General features: G+C 51.9%; 1 protein-coding gene across 1 annotated transcript in view; it reads right to left on the reverse strand.

The window, feature by feature from the left end:
- Racgap1 (Rac GTPase activating protein 1) overlaps positions 1-20,649 on the reverse strand; it is a 55,249-nt gene extending 34,600 nt beyond the window's left edge. Inside the window, exon 1 of the mRNA XM_051160338.1 lies at positions 20,509-20,649. Coding sequence (XP_051016295.1) covers positions 20,509-20,648 — 140 coding nt within the window. The 5' untranslated portion in view covers position 20,649. The remainder of the gene's footprint in view (positions 1-20,508) is intronic.
- Positions 20,650-21,652: the final 1,003 nt, after the last annotated feature.

Consider the following 21,652-nt stretch of genomic DNA (forward strand, 5'->3'; position numbering starts at 1 on the left):
AATGAGATCTAATGCCCTCTTCTGGCCTGCAGGTGTACATGCAGGCAGAGCATTGTATTCATAATAATAAATAAATATATATATATAAAAAAAGAAAGACATTTATACTACAACCATGTATCAGTGAACTGTTCACCCTTATTCTGTTAGTGTTCTCTCAGTCTTTCTCATCTTCTTTTGTTATTTCTCTGTGTGTTGGAGTCCTTTCCTTCCTGAATTTACTAATCAATAGGGAGAGAGACTACCAGCACCGTCACAAAATACTGGCCTAGCTAGAGCATACTAGAAACAGTGAGGCAGGCAGTGCGCTGGCGCATGCCTTTAATCCCAGCACTTTGGAGGCAGAGGAGGTGGATCGCTGTAAGTTTAAGGCCAGTATGGTTTATGTAGTGAGCTCCAGGTTAGCCCACACCACTTCTAACTATTGTAACCAGCCTGGTCTGTTTCAGTAGTCTAACCACCAAGGACAGTGTACCCTTCCTTGAGCTCCTTAAACTACGGTACACACTCATAATCTCATCTTGTGGGACATGGAGGCTGAGAGATCCAGACCAGCCTCTGCTCTTTAGTGAGCTCCAGACCCACCTAAAACAAAAAAACAAGGGCGAGAGGGATGGCTCAGAGGTTAAGAGCACTGACTGCTCTTCCAAAAGTCCTGAGTTCAATACCCAGCAACCACATAGTGTCTCACAACCATCTATAATGAGAGCTGGTGCCCTCTTCTGATGTGTAGGGGTGCATGCAAGCAGAACACTGTATGCATAATAAATAAATAAATCTTAAAAAACAAAGCTGAAAACAAACAAACCCAGCTCTCACCATGCCTCTTCCTTGCTGAAGACCCCTAGTAACGTCACTTCACCTCTCCTCCCTAAAAAAGACAGGGGTTCTAACTTATTGGGTCATTCAGAGGAATAACTCAGCCGTCCTTGTAAAACTCAGTACGTGTCCCAGTACAAAGCAAGGGCTCAGTAAATATCCCTTGCCTTGCTTGCCAGACCAGCAGCTTCAGGTGACAGCAGCAGTACGCCTTTACTTAACACTGCATTTCCCATTGTAGCCCCGATAAAGTCATTCAAGCGCAGGTGAGTTCAGCTCAACCAGATGGTGGCAGTATTCCACCCCACTACACAATCTACAGGTTCCAAATGATGCATGGAGGAAGGAGAAGTGGGCGGGGTGGGTGGGCGGGACACACATCCTTTCCTCCACCTCCACCTGAAGCCAAGAATCATCCTACTCAACACCTTTTTGCCTGCTGCACCAGCTTGCTGAGAATAACAATAACAAATAATAATAATAATAATAATAATAATAATAATAATAATAATAATAATAATAATAATAATAAATAAAGGAGGTTGCTGAAAGGAGTCAGGGTAGGGATGTTAAAATCCTTTCGCTCCCAAACTGAGTTTTCTACCTAGGGTGCCCGCTGGGCTCCACTTGAACCGGGAAAAGCCAAGTCTCCGATTCCTGGAAGCCTAGCGTTCGATCCTAGCTCTGCCACTTACTGGAGGCGCTGCCTTTTAACCTGGTTCTTCAATCTCTCCGGCCTCTGGAGACGCAGTGGTTCCGAGTGCCGGCATGCGGGTGGAGCATGTGAAAAGACTTCAGTGTGTGGAAACGCGCCGCCGTCGTGGGGCGAGTCATTCCCGTCGGAGCAAGGACCCTTGCCCAGCAGCCCCATCCCGCCCTGCCGGAACACCTCCAAGCCACAAGCCCAAGGTACCGACAGAGGCGCTATCACCAGATTAGCTGGGCTCGGGTCGGTGCGCTTTTGTCTTTTCACCTCGCCCACACCATGACTGTGGCTTCCTGTTCGTTCTCCTCTGCTCTGCTCCCGGCCTCTTTCCAAAGATGCAAATTAAGCCTCCACTTGAGGGTCTCAGTAAACCCCAGACACACACATACACCACACACACGCAGTCCAGCTGTGAGCACTCCTGCCCGGGGAAAGTGGTGAGTCCTGCACACTGTAAGGGTGGCGGAGGCGAGGCCTGATCTCAGACAGCACCAGGTTAGGGATTCTGTTCTGGGCCGGATTAAAGGCGTGTGCCACCACCGCCCGGCTTGGGCTGGCAGTCTGAAGGCAGATGCACTGAGACTGAGGTCCAAAGCTAGCTGGAGCAGACCCCAACCCAAAAGATGGAAAGTGAAGCAGGCAGACATGTCAAGGGAAATGGGGGATCCCAGGCAGTGTGACTGGAGTGCAAGGCTGCTGGAAGTCTGGGGACAAGACTGAAAATTATTTTCACAGAGCCGATTAAGTAAGACATCTTCCTACCAGGTCAAGCTAGTTAAATGCTCTTCCTGGGGCTTTCTCTGTTCCTTCGCTTTCCTGACTGTTAAATGGGTGTGATGGTAGTAATAAATTGTAAAGGCTCTCGGGAGGCAGAGGCAGGCAGATCGCTGTGAGTTCAAGGCCAGCCTGGTCTACAAAGTGAGTCCAGGACAGCCAAGGCTACACAGAGAAACCCTGTCTCGAAAAACAAAGCAAAACAAAGCAAACAAACAAAAAATGGTAAAGGCTGTTGCGGGGACTAAATCACACCTGTTACACAACTCAGTACAGAGCTAGGCACATGCGGTACTCCAAGAATATTAGTTGAGTGTTTGTTTTTGTTTGCTTGTTTGTTTTCGACTAAGTTTTCTAAAGCCCAGATTGCCCTGGAACTCCCCATGAAGTCAAGAGTGGTATAGAATACCCATTTTACACCTTGCTGGGCGTAGACCCCAGGATCCTCTGGCAAAGAAGCACTCTACCACATAATGAGTGATAGCCTCGCCCAGCTGCGATTTGTTACTTTGTATCTCCTTGTCTTCTTTTGTCTGATCAGACTTCAGAACCGCATGGAAAGTCTCTCCCATCCCACCCCAGCTCTCTTCTGGTGGGATACTACTATGAAGCAGGAAGCAAGAAGGGACTGAGAAGCAGGGCCTGGTGGCCTTTAATTCCAGCCCTCAGAAGGCAGAAGCAGCTGGGTCTCTGTGAATTCAAGGCCAGTCTGGTGTTACATATTGAGTTCCAGTACAGCCAGCGCTACGAAATAGAGAGACGGTGGGAGGCGGAAGTGGGGAGAACAGAGAGGAGACAAAGAAAGGGCAGGACTTAGCAAGCTGGGTAACAAAGCTTGGAAGCCTTTCTCCCGGTGGACAACATGCTTGCCTGGCATCAGGAGGCTGCAGTTTACAGGCAGAGGGACCCCACCACCAGCCACCCTCCCGCCTCTCCGCTATGCCCTGCCCAGCCCAGCCATTCCATCAAGGGTTTCTTTTGGAAGGGGTCAGAGGGCTTCAAAGAGAGAATTTGGTGTGTGTCTGTGTATACACCTCCCACACCACAGAAGCTGAGGCCCTAGCTATTGCACCAGTAACTAACAATGCAGAAAGCATTCTGTTCCAGCCTAAAGATCCACGCAGAGATAGGCAGGACTCTACACATGCCTGGAAAAGACAGACGTGCTCGCGCGCGCGCACACACACACACACACACACACACAAGCTCAGGATTAATTTTAGCACGACAAATGAAAAGCCTAGAGCTGCAGCCCCCCCCCCCCCCCACCCCATCTCCAGATGCTCCAGCCGGAGCGTGTGGCTGACTTGGCTTGCCTCTGGGTTTTAGAGCTGCTACCATACCCCACTGGGACCACACCTTGCTCATCCTCTCTTTCTGTCTCATATGTCACCAGCGCCCCACGTCTCCGTCACTTTGTCTAACCACTCACTCTTGTTCTTTTTGTTTGTTTGTTTTGGTTAGTTGTTTGGTTGTTTGGGGTTTGGTTTTGTTTTGTTTTTATTTTTTGAGACAGGGTCTTACTATGTATGTAGCCCTGACTGTCCTGGAACTCACTATATAGCCCAGGCTAGCCTCAAATTTAAAACGATCCACCTGCCCCTACCTCCCAAGTGCTAGTATTAAAAGTGTGCACCACCACACCCAGGCAGGCTCCCTCTTAACCCTCTTTGCCCCTTATCTGGGCTTCAGATAACAAGTGTATCCCTTAGGCTCTCAAGTCTATTAGTCCCCTTCCTCTACACACACATCTGGCCCTTACAGAATGCCTCGCTGTGGTTTCCAACTAAAGGCTCCTCAGTAGAAAAGGCCAGGAAAAAAAAAAGACAGCCAAAGGAGTAGCAATATGCATATTTGGCCAGGCTTCTCTGAGCAGCAGAGTACAGTGGGTCAGACAAACAGGCAGACAGGCAAACCACCCCTTAACCACACACACACACACACACACACACACACACACACAGTGCTCTGTAGTGATCCATTGCTCTGCAGTCTTGGGCTTGCTTTCTCACTACCCACCCTGAACCCACAGGGAGGTCCCTGGGCTTTCTCTAGGGCCCCTACATGTCTAGGAACTTTCATCAGTCTAGAGAGGCCATGCCAAGTCTAGGGTCGCTGCGGCCAGCCCACGGCCAGCCCAGCCCTTCCCATCCTTCCCATTTCTTTGCCTCTGTTCTTTTTTACCTCCCTCCCACCTTCGTGAAGCCTTCAAGCCTGGGAGGGAGGTCAGGATGGAGCCCACCCTGGCAAAATGAGAAAAGATTAGAGCAATACATTTGCTGTCAATGGCAATGAGGCAGCCTGAGCAGGGGAGGAGGCATATTTGATTTCAGGCTCTCCAGGGGTCTTGATAGAAGAACACTGGCAGCCTGCAGCCCCAGGCCTGGGCCTGACAGTATGAAAGGCTGGTCCCAGCCTCAGTCAATTGGGGACCCTGGTGTCCCAACTCTCCCATCTCCTTATCGACCCTGGACTCTGTTCTCTGCAGTTACCTGCAGGGCTCCCACTCCTTCCTCCTGCCTGCTCCTCCTTTCTCCCTTGCCTCTGCCAAACTTGTTTCCCCAAAGCAGTTTTTCTACCTGGTACAGGGTGATGAAGCAGAAAGAACTCTGCTGTTCTGGGGGCTGGCGAGGGGGCCAGGATTCCAACCTCCACAGCCCAGGACAGTCACTGAGCCTCTTTAAGCCATGGGACCATGACAGGAAAAAACAGAAACAGAAAAAGAAAAAGATGGTATTTGTCATCCAGAGACCAGGAGTCATCTCTGTGTAACCTTGGCTAGGAACAGGCTTTTTTTTTTTTTTTTATCATGGGTTCTTCTCCCTCATTTGCCACAGAAGTCAAGCTCCTGCCTCACCCATGCAGTCTTTTTCTTTTTCTTTTTTTTTTTTTCTTTTTCTTTTTCATTTTCCTTTTTTGAGACAGGGTTTCTTTGTGTAGCCTTGGTTGTTTTGGATTCTCTTATAAACCAGGCTGGCCTCAAACTCACAGAGATCCACCTGCCTCTGGCTCCCTAGTGGTGGGATTAAAGGCGTGTGCTACCACACCCGGCCCATGCAGTCATTTTCTAGCATGAGTCTGATGTCTCCCTATTTCTAAGCATTATTTTTTCCAAATGAATTTTCATTTCTATACCCTGGCTTGGTTTGTTTTGTTGGTTTTTTGAGACAGGGTTTTTCTGTGTAGCCTTGGCTGTCCTGGACTGGCTTTGTAGACCAGGCTGTCCTTGAACTCACAGTGATCCACCTGCCTCTGCCTCCCGAGTGGTGGGATTAAAGGCCTGTGCCACCCCTGCCCAGCTTTTCCTTCCATTTCTAAAAGAAGATTTATTTAGCTTTATGTTGTGTGTCTAAGTGTTTTGCTTGCATGTATGATCATGCACCTCGTGTAAGTGCCCACAGAAGAAGTCAAAAGAGGAGCATCAGATAACCTGGAACTGGAGTGACAGATGATTACGAGTTGTCATGTGGGGCCTGGGAATGGAACCCAAGACCTGTACAACAGCAGCAATGGCCCTAACCACTGAACCGTCTCTCCAGCCCCCACACTCAGGATTTTTGTTTATTTGTTTGATCAAGACAGGGTTTCTCTGTGTAGCCTTGGCTGTCCTGGACTCCCTTTGTAGACCAGGCTGGCCTCGAACTCACAGAAATCGACCTGCCTCTGCCTCCCCAGTGCTGGGATTAAAGGTATGCACCACCACGGCCGGCCTGATTTCCTTTGATAAATAGAGATATGGACGTGTAAGCCAAGCAAACTCTTCCTTCCCCACCTTGCTTTTGGGTCAGGGTGTTTTGTCACAGCAGTAGAAACCCAGACTAAGACATACCCTGATCTAGAGGCAACGAGTGTAGCTTTCCTTGATGTACTGCTCACATTTTAGGTCTGGGTCCTGATTCCTCAACTACAGTCCCCAACTGACAGCAGAATATGTCTCCTATGTCTTTGCCACCCTGGGGCATAGGGAGGGCCTGGCACCTACTGGGTATAGAAAGGCTGGCAGTGGTGCTTCTTGTGATATTAATTGACATGCATTTGAAGGTGACGATGGTGGTGATGATGACCATGTTGGCTGTCTAAGAGATTCTATTCAAAACTAAGCTGCTCAAGACAATTCACGTTTATGAACAGAGTGTCTGTGGGCCAGGTGTTCGGATGGCTTAAGGGGGTGTCTCTGCCTCGTGTCTCTCACCAGTCAGTGATGATGGTGACAGCGGGGCTACAGTTTCATCTCTTCATCTATTGCCTTCACTGGATGATTGGCTATCTGCACCCGAATCCGTCACCACAGTTATTGGCAGTGTTTAGTTCCTCTCAGCCTTTGGGACCTTGCTGGGGGTTGACCTAAGGTTGCTTTCCGTGAAGTCCCTCCAGGGTCATTGCCACCACACCAGCTGGTTCTTCTCAACACAAGAGAAACAGTACCCAAAATGGAAGCCTCAGTGTTTTTGGAAACTAATCTGTCCATCCATTCATCTGTTTGAGACAGGCTTTCAGGTAGCCTGGGCTAGCTTCAGACTCTCTATATAGCTAGAGCTAGCCTTGAACTCCTGAACTTTCTGCCTCCACCTTAGTCTTTTTTGTTGTTGTTTGTTTGTTTTTTGTTTTTTTCCAAGACAGGGTTTCCCTGTGTAGCCCTGGCTGTCCTGGGCTTGCTTTGTAGACCAGGCTGGCCTTGAACTCACAGTGATCCGCCTGCCTCTGCCTCCGGAGTGCTAGGATTAAAGGCGTGCGCCGCCACGCCCAGCTGTGGTTTAGTCTTAAAGTCACATGACCAGACTGTGTTAAGAAGAGATGTTATTGGGAGTTCTGAGGTGGTCCAGTGGGCAAAGGGTTTGACCACAAGCCTGACAACTTGAGTTCAGTCCCTAGAACCTATGGGAGTACTAACCCAAGAGATATCCTCTGACTACACGCACACATGCATGCGCGTGCGCGCGCACACACACACACACACACACACACTAAATAAGTAAATAGCTGTAAAAGTACTTCAAGTAGAAATGAGTTGTTAATTACAACCCATACCCAAAGAGGTAGGATTGTGCATAATGCAAATACCAGGAGGTGGGGGCCACTGAGGGCCATCTTAGAGGATGCCTACCACAATGGTAATTGTGGTGACCATGACCCGAAAGAAAATGGAGCTAATGGTGCTGACTGTATTGGGGATAGCAGGGTGTCTGGAAGGGAAAGTGCTGGTGTCCATATTACAGTTGGGCAATGCTTCCCCACACTGGATCTAAGTGGGCTCCACTCTACCTTAGACAGTGCCACATTTCAGTCTATCCCTGTCCCCAAGAGACCATCTGATCCATTACTCCTGCTGCCAATCACCCCCCACTCTAGGCTCCTCCTCTCCTTTGGGCAATTAATGAGCTAAGTAATGACTAAATGGAGAGCAATTGCCACCAGCAGACAGAGGGAGGAGGGTAACATGGCCCAGGACAGACAGAGAGGTGCTGCACTTAATTCCAGTTAAATTAAGTCACTTCCCTGCCCTACACTGACCCCTCCCACCTCCTGCTGTCACATCTGTAGATGTACTCCATGCCACCATCCCTCCGTTTTCCCTTTCTCAGCCTTCCCACAAGTCTTCTCTGAACCCAAGGGAGCCCTGGGCTGGGCCTCTGTCTCCAACCTCCAATCTTTTCCCACTTCTATCTGCTGCTGCTTTAAACTCCCACAACACAACCCCCTTCTTCATCTTTGCGGAAGCCTCACCACTAAATCCATCCGTGCCTACCATCCCAACCCCAGTATGTTTGAGCCTGACAAAAACAGAAAACAAGCCCTCATTACACAGGAGAGGAGTTTCAGACAGCCAGGTGACCAAGGCCTCATGCAGCAGGCTCTCCACAGTGAGCGGCAGGTAAAAGAGATAAGACTGGGGCAGACAGGATGCTCTAAACACATGACTTTGCTCTCCAGCCTCAGTACATGGGTCTGGCTTGATTTGTTTTTTTCCAGTGCTGGGGCCTGAACCTAGGATCTTAGACATGTTCCACAACTGAGCTACACTTTTAGCACTTGGTACTCTGAAACAGGATATTTCGATATAGCCCAGGCTGGTTTGGAATTCCCTTTGTATCCTAGGCTAACCTTAAACATACGATCCTCCTGCCTCCACATGCTAAATCCTGGTTATCACAAGCATGCGGCACCACGCCCGGGTGAGTTCCTGCTGGTCCTAAGTTTCTGCAATTCCACTTCTCAGAATCTGAGAAAGGGCTGGAGCTTGAGTGGGGAGGCGGTAGCTATGCCAGAAGACTGAGGACCATATGGTACGAACAGTTTCTGTTCACCAAGAAGAGGCAAACTGGCCCATGCACGCCAGGACCCCAGAGGCATCCTCCCTTTCCTGTCTTGCAGCTTTTCAGGTCCCAAGTGCCCGGCCTTAGTCACCAGCTCCTCTGTGGCCCCCACATCCTACCAATCCACCACGCCTCTTACATCCCTTTCTCTTGACTTACCCATACTGCCCCACCTAGTTCAGCCTCTCCTGCTTCTCTCGTAGCCTTGGCAACACACGCTTCTTGTCCCCACCCCCTTGGCCTCTGTGACAACTTCTGGTTTGTCGTCACCCCTTCAACTAACCTTTCTTAGTGCCACTCTCCTTCTTTCTTTCTTTGGCAGTGAAGGGGAGTGCAGTTTCAAGACAGGGTTTCTCTGCATAGTCCTGGCTGTCCTGGACTAGCTGTGTAGACCAGGCTGGACTCGAACTCACCTGCCTCTGCCTCTTGAGTGCTGGGACTAAAGGGGTGCGCCACCACCGCCCGGCTCCCCACCTGTCTTCTTCACTGCAAACCCTGTGTGGTTCTTTTCTTAGCCATATCTCCATAATAATGTAATAACAAAAAGGAAGGGGGGAAAAGGATTTAGTGGTGCTTATAAAGTACAAAAGGCTTCCCATGTATTTCGTTGATTCAGTGAGGCCAATATTATCCCCCAGTCAGCCGAAGCCAGTTTCGCCTTCGTGGACTCTCTAAAAACTGTCTGAGGAACTGTCCTCTCCTTTTTATTTCCACCGCCACTGCCCTAATTTAAGCCCTTTAATACCTCATCTTAGAGACTTGCTTCAGCGCGCCTGGCTGACAATGCTGGAGGCCTCAGCAGCTGATGAGAAGGAAAGGCTCAAGTCCTGGTTAACCAAGGGCTTTCAGCTTAACCAGACCAGGCCCCCGCCAGAACAGCACTGTCTGGTGGGCTGCTCTGTAAAGATAAGACCTTAGAACCAAATCATTTTGGGAGGGGGGAAGATTAGGGTCACGTACAAAAATATCAGAGCCTGTGATTGGCCTGACTGGAAAGAGAGCAGTTTCGGATGAAACAGGGGTGGGGGTGGGACATGCCTAATGAACTCCAGAAGAAAGTCAATCCTTAGAGGCCCCCCACCCCTAGGGCTTGTGCACCCACCGGCTACCTAATCTCATCCAGTAGTGAGCCTGTGAGAGAAGGCAAAGTGTCACTCTCTAGTTTAAGTCAGGAAAATCCTATGTCTGGGAAGGAAAACAAAACAATAAGAACAAAGAAAGTAGCATTAGAAATATCACACAGGGGGGCTGGAGAGATGGCTCAGTGCTCCTCCAGAGGTCCTGAGTTCAATTCCCAGCAACCACATGGTGGCTCACAATCATCTATGATGTGATCTGATGCCCTCTGCATACATGCAGGCAGAGCACTGTATACATAATAAATACATAAATCTTAAAAAAAAAAAGAAATATCACACAAAGGGACTTAAATGCATGGCGTTGATTTGGTAATGGATGCTTTGTCTACTTTTAATGATGTTTAAGGCTTTCAAGAAAAATTGATGGATTCTTGAAGAGCTTGACTTCATTTGCAATCAATGTTTAAATATTTGAAGAAATAAACTTTGCTAATTGCAGAAGTTTTTTTTTTTTTTTTTTTTTTTTTGATTTTTGGTTGTATAAGTACTATTAGACTATTTAGAGGAACGCTAATGAGTGAATAAAGATTAGTAAATTGGACATCAAAATACAAAAAAAAAATTATCTTTTTTTCCATGCCTGAAAGTGGATGGAGTCATTAAATAATTTATTGCCCCAATCTCTGCATCTTCCATTGATTCCCTTTCTATTGCCAACAGCTTTGTGGGTTTTCGCATCTAGCAGTGAGATAGCATCACTTTTCAGCCTTTTGGCTAAGGTTAAGTGTAAAACGCATGGCCTTATTGTCTAAGGGTGTAATGAGATCATCTCTTCCATAGCATCCAGTAAATGCCCAGCACACAAATGTTCTGTAAAGTTGGCTATGTTTACCTGCCCACAGGTACCTTTTGACCTTGCCCCTTCCTACTCACAACTCATCAATTGCCACCCTGCATTCCCAAGGCAGATCTAAGCATCTCCACTTGACCCCCAGCCCCTGACCCTCACTTACTCCCCACCATCCACTAAACAGATGAAACTACTGTGTCTTCCCCCTAACGTTGCCCCATCCTCATTTTTCCCCTTCAGACTAAAATGCCTCGCCTCGCTCTCACGCCATCATAACCAATTCAGATAAAGAACAAAAGCGCACCTCACGCACCACATTCTAAAATGCTTTCTTAGTTCTCACCAACTCTCCCTCCTCTGGGCGCGTTTTCCTAGTATCACACGCTTTTCTTTCACGGAATCAGCCACGCAGGCGCCACTCATCTCTCTCGGGTGGGCTAGTTCTGTGAAAGCAGCACTCACTTCTGGTTGTGGGACGCACAGGGCTGCCTGCCCGGGACCTTATGTGTAACGGGTGCTCAGCTAACAGGTGGTGGGCTCCTCTAGTTCTGCGCAATCACTTCTGTGGCAGAGAGCCTCACTGTCCTGTGCAAATCATAGAAGCCCCCGCACCCCCACCCAAATGAAGGGAACCAGCAGTGGACATGTGCCAGGGCCCACGGGGCAGATGGCAAGAAGCTGGCAGAACCAGATTCTAGGAGCATGTGGCGCTGTGTCTGCTCAGATAATCAACACAACGTTTCTGTTTCTTCAGACTCTTTTAGGGGGTGGTGCTGTGCTAGGCCAGGCAGACCTCAGGGTGGTGTCAGCATCTAAAGAGGCGTTTTCCCACGTGCCCCGAGCTCCCTGTGTCATATACGTGTGCCCACGCGTGTCCCCATATGGGCAAGGAGTTCTAGCTTGCCACAAGGCAGCCTCGTGCGCGGCCAGGCTGAGAGGGCCACCCTACACCCTGTTTCCAAACAGCTCCCCTTTTCGCGCGCCAGCGCTGCTGCCTCTGCCGTCTGTTTGCCCCTCGCCTCCTCCTTCCTCTGTTGGGGCTGCCGCCGATGATGAAATTTGGCTTGCAACACCCTCTTCCTCCGGCTCCTGCAGGCCTGGGAGAGGATTAAGCCGCTGGAGTCTGAAATCGGAAAGATCCCAGCTTCTGCTCCTCGGCACCTCCCTTCGCCCTCTCCCCCTCCCCGCCCATGCAAAAACCAGAAAATTAATCTCCCCTTCTGCCTGTGATATGGAGGGCTGCATTACAAGCTGGGCGTCGAGATAAAGCGGAGAGCCGAGGGACTGCAGCCCAGCACAGGGGCCCCGGGTGGGGCCGGCCGGGGAGATAAGGGCCTCCTAGCCCTATGAATTATTCACCGCCTCTGCCTCCTCCGGCTCGCTGGCCGCCCTGGGCGCTGAGATTGCGCCTTCCACGGGCGCCGGCTAGGATGGGAGGGGCCCGTTGGGAAGGGCAGTGGACTGGAGAAGTCCTGCGAGCTGGTGGAGGATTGTGCTTTGCTAGGAACAGCTCCGAGACCCCAGCGCCCTAAGGACAAACTGATGGAAAGGAAGGCGCGTGCGCGCATGTACACACACACACACACACACACACACACACACACACACACAGAGTCACACTCACGCACGCGCACACCCTGTCTAACCCAGCCAGGACTCCCGGAGAATGCTTTTCATTTATGCAATTCCTTAAATGCTATTTCCTCAGCTGCTTTTGCCAGGTTCACGCCAGGTCTCTGCATCCCACAATCAGAACTGCAGTCCCTCCCCGCCCCTCCCCCAGGATGCCCTGGATACTGTACCCCAACTGCGGGCCCCTCAACTAAAGGACTTGAGCATCTTTGCCTAGGCCCACCTCAAGCACAGTGGAAATCAAAGCAACCCCTGATTGCTTTGGGACGTCCCACCTAAAGCGGGTAAAAGATGGGAGGACAGACCTGTTCCCAAGCAACCATAGCACACCAAAGAGAAGGCAAGGCAGACGGTGCAGGGGGGTGGGAGGGGCTGGAATTCAGTGCTACGGTAGGAAATAAACCAGGGAAGTTCTGGGGGTAAGAAAAGCCCCTGGCGTCTTCTGACTCCCTCCTGCTCTCACTCTTCAAAGACCCAGACTTTCCAGGCAGGGAAAGGACACAGACGCTGCTGTGTCTCCATGTCCCCAGCTTTCCTTACCTCGCTAACCCACTCCTTCCCTCTGTATCCATTTCTACCTTGCCCCCTCCTTTTTTTTTTTTTTTTTTTTTTTTTTTAGGATCTTTTCCCTTGTAAAGCTGTGACTTCAGAATGTGTGGTAGAAAAGAGGTGCGTCTTCTAGCCCCACCCCACCCCACCTCCATGGGGAGAAGAAAGGAAAAGGAAAGGTTTAAGCTCAGCCATGGCTCTGCAGGCAAGGGCAACAGTGTAGGAGAAGTCAACTCCACCCCCAGCCCCGCATCCCTCCTGCCGCATGTCCGGTCCTGGCGTAAATGAGAGAGCCCTTGAGCAACCCAGAGAGGCAGGAGTCAGAACCGAAGGGCAGAGGGGGCCTCCCCCAGGACTGCAGGGGCACCCGGGAAGCGGCCGACTTCCGTAGCAGGTGTGGAGCCGGTTCAAGAGATCCTAACTCCTGCAGGACAGGACCCGCTAAGGTGGAAGAGGAGAGGCGACTGACAGGAGAAGGAGTGAGCCTTGACATACAAAGAAGGGGGTGACTTGGGTAGCTAGCGGGGTGAAGAGCAGGAAAGAAGAATGGGTCGGAAGTAAGCAGAGCATAAGGTAGAAAGGGCGAAGGTGCCAGAGACGCACAGGAAGAGGGCAAAAGGTGCATTTGGACCAGAAGACCAAGACAGCAGGGGGAGAAATGAGAGTCTTGGGTGGGGCACAGAAGGGTGAAGGAGGGTGCCCATGAGTCCCTAGCCCCTTCCCTTCTGCTGCTAATTATCTTTTTAATCGTCTCTGCATTTGCTGAGCTGGCAAAGGAAGTGGATGTAGACAGATTGGGGTGTGCGTGATTTCACGCAGGGGGGAGCGAGAAGAGCTGCCTAGGAGTCCCGGGGGGGGGGGTGTGCTCGTTCCCCGCCCCCTCTGCCCTCCCCTCTCCCCCACCCATCTCTGACAGGCTAGAGGGTGCTTCTGTACGTACAGCAGATGGGGCCATACGCAAGGAAAGTGTCCATTGGGAATTTGCCCCCATCAGCCTTTCAGGGATGATCTCCGTGCCTGGTGCTGTAGATGGAGCGCCTGCTGTTAGCCAGGCACACGCTGGTTCATCAGCCCGGGCATTAGTTGCATTCTGTAGTTTATGGAGAAAAGTGGGACTCAAGTAGACTACATTTCCTGGCCAGGACCACACAGCCCTGGTGTGACAGACACACACTAGGATTGGAACTCAGGTTCGGCTAGATGACAAAACCTGGGCCACCCCTAGGCTGCAGCTCCTCTCTAGAGGAGGGAGGGACCAGGTTCTCTCTCCTGCCTGAGGAAGGCTATGGAGCCGACATCATTAAGTGTGGAGGAGGATCTGCCAAGGCCTGGATGAGAGGTGGGTGGGGCCAGAGAAGCAGAGAGGAGCAGTGGGACATTAATTACAGCCCCCCTTCACCATCCCTCAAGTGTCTTTAACCTCTGACTTCCTGCTACCCCTCTGAGTCTCCCCAACTCCTTTTACAACTGACCTTTATTCTGGAGTCACTTGTGAACAAACTCCACTTTGACAAGGAGAGGTTTTCTGAAGGACGCAAGGACTATATAGCATGGCCGTTGCTCGCTGTGTCCCCAGGTCTGACACAGATAGAGCTTCAGCAGGTGTTTGTTGCAATGTATAGGGCCAGAGCAGGATGGGGAGGGGAGGGGGAGGGGGTGCAGGGGAAGGGGGAGGGGGAGGGTGGCTGTGCGCAGTTATCTCTCAGCGGAGACGAAGGGAGGGATTTAGGATAGGTGTAAGAACTAGGCTCCTGCAGCTGCGGCTTGTGGTAATTATGTGATGTCTTGGTTCAGATCCACTGATTCTGAGTAAAGTTTCTCAAGAGGGACTGTTTTTAGAGGTCTTAGAAAGCTTATGTGGAGGGGAGGGGGTGCTGTCCCAGCACTCAGGAGGCAGAGGCAGGCAGATCTCTGAGTTCAAGGCCAGTCTGGTCTATAAAGCGAGTCCAGGACAGCCAGGGCTATTACACAGAGAAACCCTGTCTTGAAAAACCCAAAGGAAAAAAAGGTGGGGGGGGGGGAGAAAAAAAGAAAAGAAAAGAAAGCCTGAGTGGGGCTGAAGAATGGCTCAGTGGCTAAGAGCACTCAGCGCCCACATATTGCCTTACAGTTGTACACAACTCCAGTTCCAGGGGATCTGATGTCCTCTTCTGGCTTCCACAGGCGCCAGGCACTTATGTGGTACACAGACATAGTGCAGGCAAAAACAACCATACACATAAACACATAAAATAAGTTTTTAATACATACATACATACATATATGTGTGTATCTGTGTTCAATTTTCTTAACCAATATGTTTTATTAACAACTTAGTGACTGAGCATACATCACTTATAACCCGACTAACCAAAACAATAGGAAACGAGGATTAATGGGCACAATAACAAAACCGTAAAGATATCAGTTCCGAGGAACGATTCTCCTGGCACAATCTGCAGGATTTCTTCTGCTGGAACCTAGAGTAACCAGAACCCAGAATCTCAGCAGGAGCCGGAGCCCTGAAGCCTTCCCTCGAGCGGTTCTCTCTAGGAGCATCTCGGAAGTGCAGCGATGAACAGCCAAAACTATCCCAAGTCTCCAAAAAGCCCCGCCTCCAGTTCTGGGCCCATTTATATATCTCCTCCCAGAGTCTGTTCACAGGATCTTTTCAGCTGGCAACAATCAAGCTCCTGCCGGAGGTGGTCGGTCTTCTAGTGGATTAACCTCACCTGTTCTCTCACAAAACTGTTCCAATCCCGCACTTGGGATCCTAAAAAACAGGTTTATCTCTCCTTCATATGTGTATATCTATATAATGTACACGTACACACACACACACACACACAAGCACTGTGGCACACAACTTTAATCCAGCACTCGGGAAGCAGAGACAAGCAGATCACTTTGAGTTTGAGGCCAGCCTAGTCTACATAGTGAGTTCTCTGTAGTAAAACCCTGTCTCAAAACAAAACAACAGGGCCGGGCGGTGGTGAGGCACACCTTTAATCCCAGCACTCTGGAAGGCAGAGACAGGTGTTCGAGGCTAGCCTGGTCTACAAAGTTAGTCCAGGACAGCCAAGACAGAAAGACCCTGTCTCGGGAAGAAAAAACAAAACAAACAAACAAACAAAAACCAACAACAACAACAAAACATTTGGGAATCTGAACTCTCCCCACCAAGTGTATGATTTAATTACTCTAATGTGGGTCCATTTGGAAGACTTCTCCAAGTCTCTGAAATAAGAACTACCATTTCAGAGTCTGTCCTGATGTGGCAACACTGCAAATTTCTATTTCCAGATCCAAATCAGAATGCCAGTAATGTTTGTTATTGAGAATTTACTAACATAGCCCAATGTGCTAAGCATTTCTATGCGGTAGTTCACTTTATCCTTGAAAAACAAGGTGCAATAAATAATCTTTGTCAGCTGGTTGGTCGTGGTGGCACATGCCTTTAATCCCAGCACTCCAGATGCAGAGGCAGGCGGATCGCTGTCAGTTCGAGGCCAGCCCGCTACAAAGTGAGTCTAGGACAGCCCAAGGCGACCCAGAGAAACCCTGTCTCGAAAAACAACAACAACAAAAATCTTCATCAAGCAGAGGAGGAAACCTAAGCTCAGAAAGATCAAGGGTCCTGCCTATGGTATCGAGTGGTGGGGACCAGGTCTTGGAGCTCTGATAACTGATTCATGCCTTGTATCTTCCCCCAGGCTCCTCCCGAGGCTGTTCATTGGTCTCAATCAGTCCTCACTGCCTCCACCTCACCTCATCACCTTCCCTCCACCCCCGCTGCTCCCTGCTCCCTCAGAAACGTCTCAGGTGATTGAAGCAATTTGCAGCCATTAGAGGAGGCTCCACGTGTCACTCAGCTTGTGAGGGTTGGAAAATAGAGGGATTACAGATGTTCCAAAATGGTCCTCCCCTCCCCCAAGAACATTCCCAAGCCTGGGATCAGTGTTAGAATCTTCGATTCTTTAGATCTAGTTGGTGACCCTCCTAGGGTAATTCCTACTCTCAAAAGCTGCTGCCCCGTCTCCCTGTGAGTATGTGGGAGAGTGCTGTCACCCAGTGGCTGCCCGGGGGCATGGCAGCCCACCAGCACCGCTTGTGCTGCTGGACAGTTCCCAGCCTCAATGTCTATTTTGGCAGCGTGGCGCCCTGGATCTTGCTGAATGGATCTCAATCTCTCCCCAGCCCTAAGGCCCCTACCCTCTGTAGGGACTCTCCAGATCCCTTCACTGGTTTCCAGGGTACCCCCGACTCCCACCCCTCACAAGTTCTCATCAACCCCTATGTCGTCAGGGTCGTTCCTCTAACACAAACCCGGAACCACGTCTCCCGGATACCGTCTTCTTTCTCCCCTTCTCTCAGAGCACCACCAAGCCTGGAAGTGGAGCAAAGGAGCCGATTACAGATAGAATTCTGGTCCTGCAACACGGGACACACACACACACACACACACACACACACACACACACACACACCACACCATCATCTGACACCATCAGACCTCAACAGCCGCAGTGCTAAGAGCCCCTAATGAGCATCAGCAAATTAACAACTTCCCCTTGATTGCTCCTTCTCTGCTAATTGGATAGGGAGGGCCCCCCAAGGCCTCCAAGAAAGAGGGAGGGAGGGAGGTGACAGCTACAGTAACCGCCTCCAGGCCTCTAAGTTCAACGCCCAGATTTTTGCTCCATCCCAAAGCTTACTCCTTTCCCCAGCCTTTCCTCACTCTATACCCCTTTGGCCCACCTTTCCCCTTCCTCACTGCTGTCTTTACTGCCCCACTCTGGCCATGTCCTCCCTTCTGTCTTTTGTTTTTCTTTTCCCCAAGACATGGTTTCTCTGTGTAGCCTTGGCTGTCCTAGACTCCCTCTGTAGACCAGGCTGGCCTCGAACTCACAGCGATCCGCCTGCCTCTGCCTCCCGAGTGCTGGGATTAAAGGCGTGCGCCACCACGCCCGGCTTGGCAGGGGTTTTTGTTTTGTTGTTTTTTATTTGGTTTTTGTTTGTTTGTTTGTTTTTTAAGAGCGCCTGCACACATGCTCCTTAAGAAATCCAGTGGTACACACAAATGGGGCCGAGTGGCCAAAGGTGTTTATATGTGTGCATGTGTGTGTGTCACATATAGGTGGAAAGCAGTATAAGAGCAGGTGAGTGAATGCGCACAAATAGGTAAGTGCTCACGTGTGGGTTAGGCTTCAGGGATGTGTAACGTGTAGATGGCTGAGTGACAGGGTAAGTGTCTGGTCTGTGTGTGTCTGTTATCACCACACAGGCAAGTGCTTGAATCAGTCAAGTGTGACTGTGACTCGGAGCGTGTGTGTGTGTGTGTGTGTGTGTGTGTGTGTGTGTGTGTGTGTGTGTGTACACGTGTTCATGTGCTACCAGAGAAAGCAGAAATGAGAGGCAGGAGCTTCGGTCCAAAGAAGACAGCGTGGGGAGGGGGACGCTGGGGGCAGACACCGTCCTTCCTGCGCGCACTTGCCCGCGCGCGTGCGCGCGTACTCACACACATAGTCACTCACACACAAGCCACAGGGCCTCGCAAGCAGGGAGCTGGCTCCGGGATCCGAGCTAGGCGTCTCTGCTGAGAGCAGCGAGAGGAGGCGAGCCAGCGGGGGGAGCCCTCGGTTCCGCTCCCGGGCCGGGGGGGGGGGGGCGCGCACACGGGCCCAGAGACACCCTCGCAGACACTCGTAGGCGCGCACGCGCACCCTTTCCCCTCCTCCTCCCCTCCCGCCGCCTCCCGGCCGGACGATGGATCCCTGCAGATCCCGGGGCTGAGAGCACCGCGCAGCGCCAGCGCGCCGAGCCCGGGGCGGACCGAGCCGAGCGAGCAAGCACGCGCGGGCGGCGGACCGAGCTGAGCCGAGCCGGCCGGGCGAGCCGCTCCCTGCAGGGCTCTGCGCGGGTGCCGCGGCGGCCGGCGGCTCGGGCTCCGGGCCATGAGCCCCTCCGCGGCGCGGCGCTGAACCCACGGACGGCCTCGCGCTCCAGGACCTGCAGCGGCGGCCGGCTTTCACCAGCCCCCTCAGGTGGGTTTCCGACCCGGCCGCCTTGGGCCACGGGGCTCCCCGGCGCCCCAAAGCAGAGAGACTCTCCTCCCTTGTAGCTTTCCCCAGCTTCTGGGGAGGCTTGGCGGATGGGGAGGGGGTGGGGGGGGCGAGCGGGGAATCTGACTGCGACGGAGAAGCTGGACTAGGTGGGGGGGGTGCGTTCGGGGCGGGGACAACTGGCTGTCATAGGGAACCGCGCCCCCCCTTCCATACATCCACCTCAGGCAGTCTACCATCCCCTCCCAAACACACACACACACACACACACACACACACACACACACACACACACACACACAGCCTGCGCCTGTGCCTGTTTGAGAACGGGAGACCCAGAAGGTGAGGATTCAGGCAGGTCAGGCAGGGCCCCTCCCCAGATGTTCCCACCTCTGAAGATTTTCTGGCCCTGGTTTAGCTCTTAAGGTGACAGCATATTCCTGGGGATACCCTTCATCAAGAGAAGAGCGCCTCACCCCATCATGGGGAGTTTGATCTCTCAGCTGGGGTAGACATTCCTGTCCCAGAGTGACCTCACATCCTGAGGGAACTCCCGTGCCTGCCTGTGGATGCATGCATAGGGACTTCCCTCATTCCCTCTGGGGTCTCCCACAGTCTGGGAAGCTTCCTCGCAGAACATTCTGACACCCCGAGCCTCTATATTTGAACGGTTAATCATCTTGGCTGGTCCCTCAGTCAGGCTGCCTTGGAGCCTGCACACCAGGGGAAGCCTTCCCTTGGATGAGCAGTGACCTCCGGACATAGTTGGAGGGGTCCTATACGTGCCCCCATCTCAGGACAGTGACAGAGTGTTGTCTCTCCTTCCCTCAGGATCCCTTGGCAAGCATGGAACTGAAGACCGAGGAGGAGGAGGTGGGTGGTGTCCAGCCCGTGAGCATCCAGGCTTTCGCCAGCAGCTCCACGCTGCACGGCCTGGCGCACATCTTCTCCTACGAGCGGCTGTCTCTGAAGCGGGCGCTGTGGGCCCTGTGCTTCCTGGGTTCGCTGGCCGTCCTGCTGTGTGTGTGCACTGAGCGCGTGCAATATTACTTCTGCTACCATCACGTCACCAAGCTTGACGAGGTGGCTGCCTCCCAGCTCACCTTCCCTGCCGTCACTCTCTGCAACCTCAACGAGTTTCGCTTTAGCCAAGTCTCAAAGAATGACCTGTACCACGCTGGGGAGCTGCTGGCCCTGCTCAACAACAGGTGGGCAGCTCCCATCCACCCCTCTGCATGGCTTGCAGAACGGCAGCCTCCTTAGCCCACCAAAAGGCAACCGGCTCTGCCCTCTAGCACCCCCTTAAACCCGCCACTCAGAGCAGAGAGGCACCAGATACCTACACACAACCTGAGCCAGCATAGGTCAGAACCGCTCTGTCCCCACCTAGCCTGAGCTTTGTGTTTGTGGCTCCTTTCCTGGAGTGAGTTTTACCTTCCTCCTGCCACTGTATCCTCCTTGCCTCACTTAGGGGATGCAATGGACCACCTTTACTGGGGAGACACCGTGCTACCTATAGCTCCTGATCTGTTCATGTTTCTCATCCCAGCCCCCCAGCAGCCACTACATGTCCTTTGTCTCCTCACATCCCGTGCGTCAGGTTCTCCTGACGTGCCCAGCTCTCCTCCTTTGCCTATCTGCGCCCAGATCTGATCCTCCGGGGCCTGAGCGCTGCCCCCCACCCCCACCCCACCCCAAGTAGGGCACAGCCCCTGGTGATCACTCTCATCCATGTGCCACTCACCCCTGGGCTCCAGGTATGAGATACCGGACACACAGATGGCCGACGAAAAGCAGCTGGAGATGTTGCAGGACAAGGCCAACTTCCGTAGCTTCAAGCCCAAGCCCTTCAACATGCGTGAGTTCTACGATAGAGCAGGGCATGACATTCGCGACATGCTGCTCTCCTGCCACTTCCGAGGGGAGGCCTGCAGCGCTGAAGACTTCAAAGTGGTGAGTGAGTCCCTGGTATAGAGTGTGTCACCCACGTCCCTAGAAGGGGACGGGACAAGGAGGAAGCCGTTCTGGGTGTGCTGGGGTTTACTTCTGGCCGACAAGGACTTTTTTCAGCACATGGTACCTTTGTACTGCTTGAAGACCTGGGCCTGCGCTCTGGATCCGTGATGGCAGAGAGGAAAAGCTTGTGGTATACACTACACCAATCACCCATGCAGACACTCACACACACACACACATACACACACAAACACACGTCACCCTGAGTGGCTCCAACCCCTCCAATCTTACATTATGGCCCACAGAGGTCAGAGTTGTTAGTGGTAGGTAAGCTACAGTCTCATTACTCAAAAGTAGCAAGGCTGTCACCTGGGAGCTTGGAAGAAACGGGTGACTTTGCCACCCCACATTCCCAGCCCTACGGAAGCCGGGAAACCGAGTTTGCATGCGTCGGCTAAGATCCTCCTGGGCGACATGACTGCTTGTCAAAAAGCTTGTGAAGCCGGAGGGGAAGGGAAGCTTCCGAGGGAGCAGCCACGCGGGTCATTCTTTCCACGACGCTCTCACCACACACACACTCAGGCACACGCGCACACGTGAGTGCACACACACTCGCAGGGCAGCACAGTCACAGCTGAACTGGAGGCTTTCTTTGCCTCTTGAAAATGGAGATGCCGTCCCTGCCATTTATACCAAATCCTGTTGACGCTCTTGGCAATGCCCTCAGCTGACACCACAGGTTCTGGGGAACTGACTTTGGCGACTGATATGCTGGGTACACTCTTGGGCAATTCACACAGATTCCTCAGGGTTAAAAATCACACAGAGCTAACTGTGGGGGTACACACATACATGACTGGCTGTGGGGATATACACACATAGCTGGTTGTTGGGGTGTACACACATAGTGTGCTGTGGAGCACACACATATA

Source organism: Acomys russatus, chromosome 17 (assembly GCF_903995435.1).
Source record: "Acomys russatus chromosome 17, mAcoRus1.1, whole genome shotgun sequence".
In the NCBI taxonomy this organism is placed as follows: Eukaryota; Metazoa; Chordata; class Mammalia; order Rodentia; family Muridae; genus Acomys; species Acomys russatus.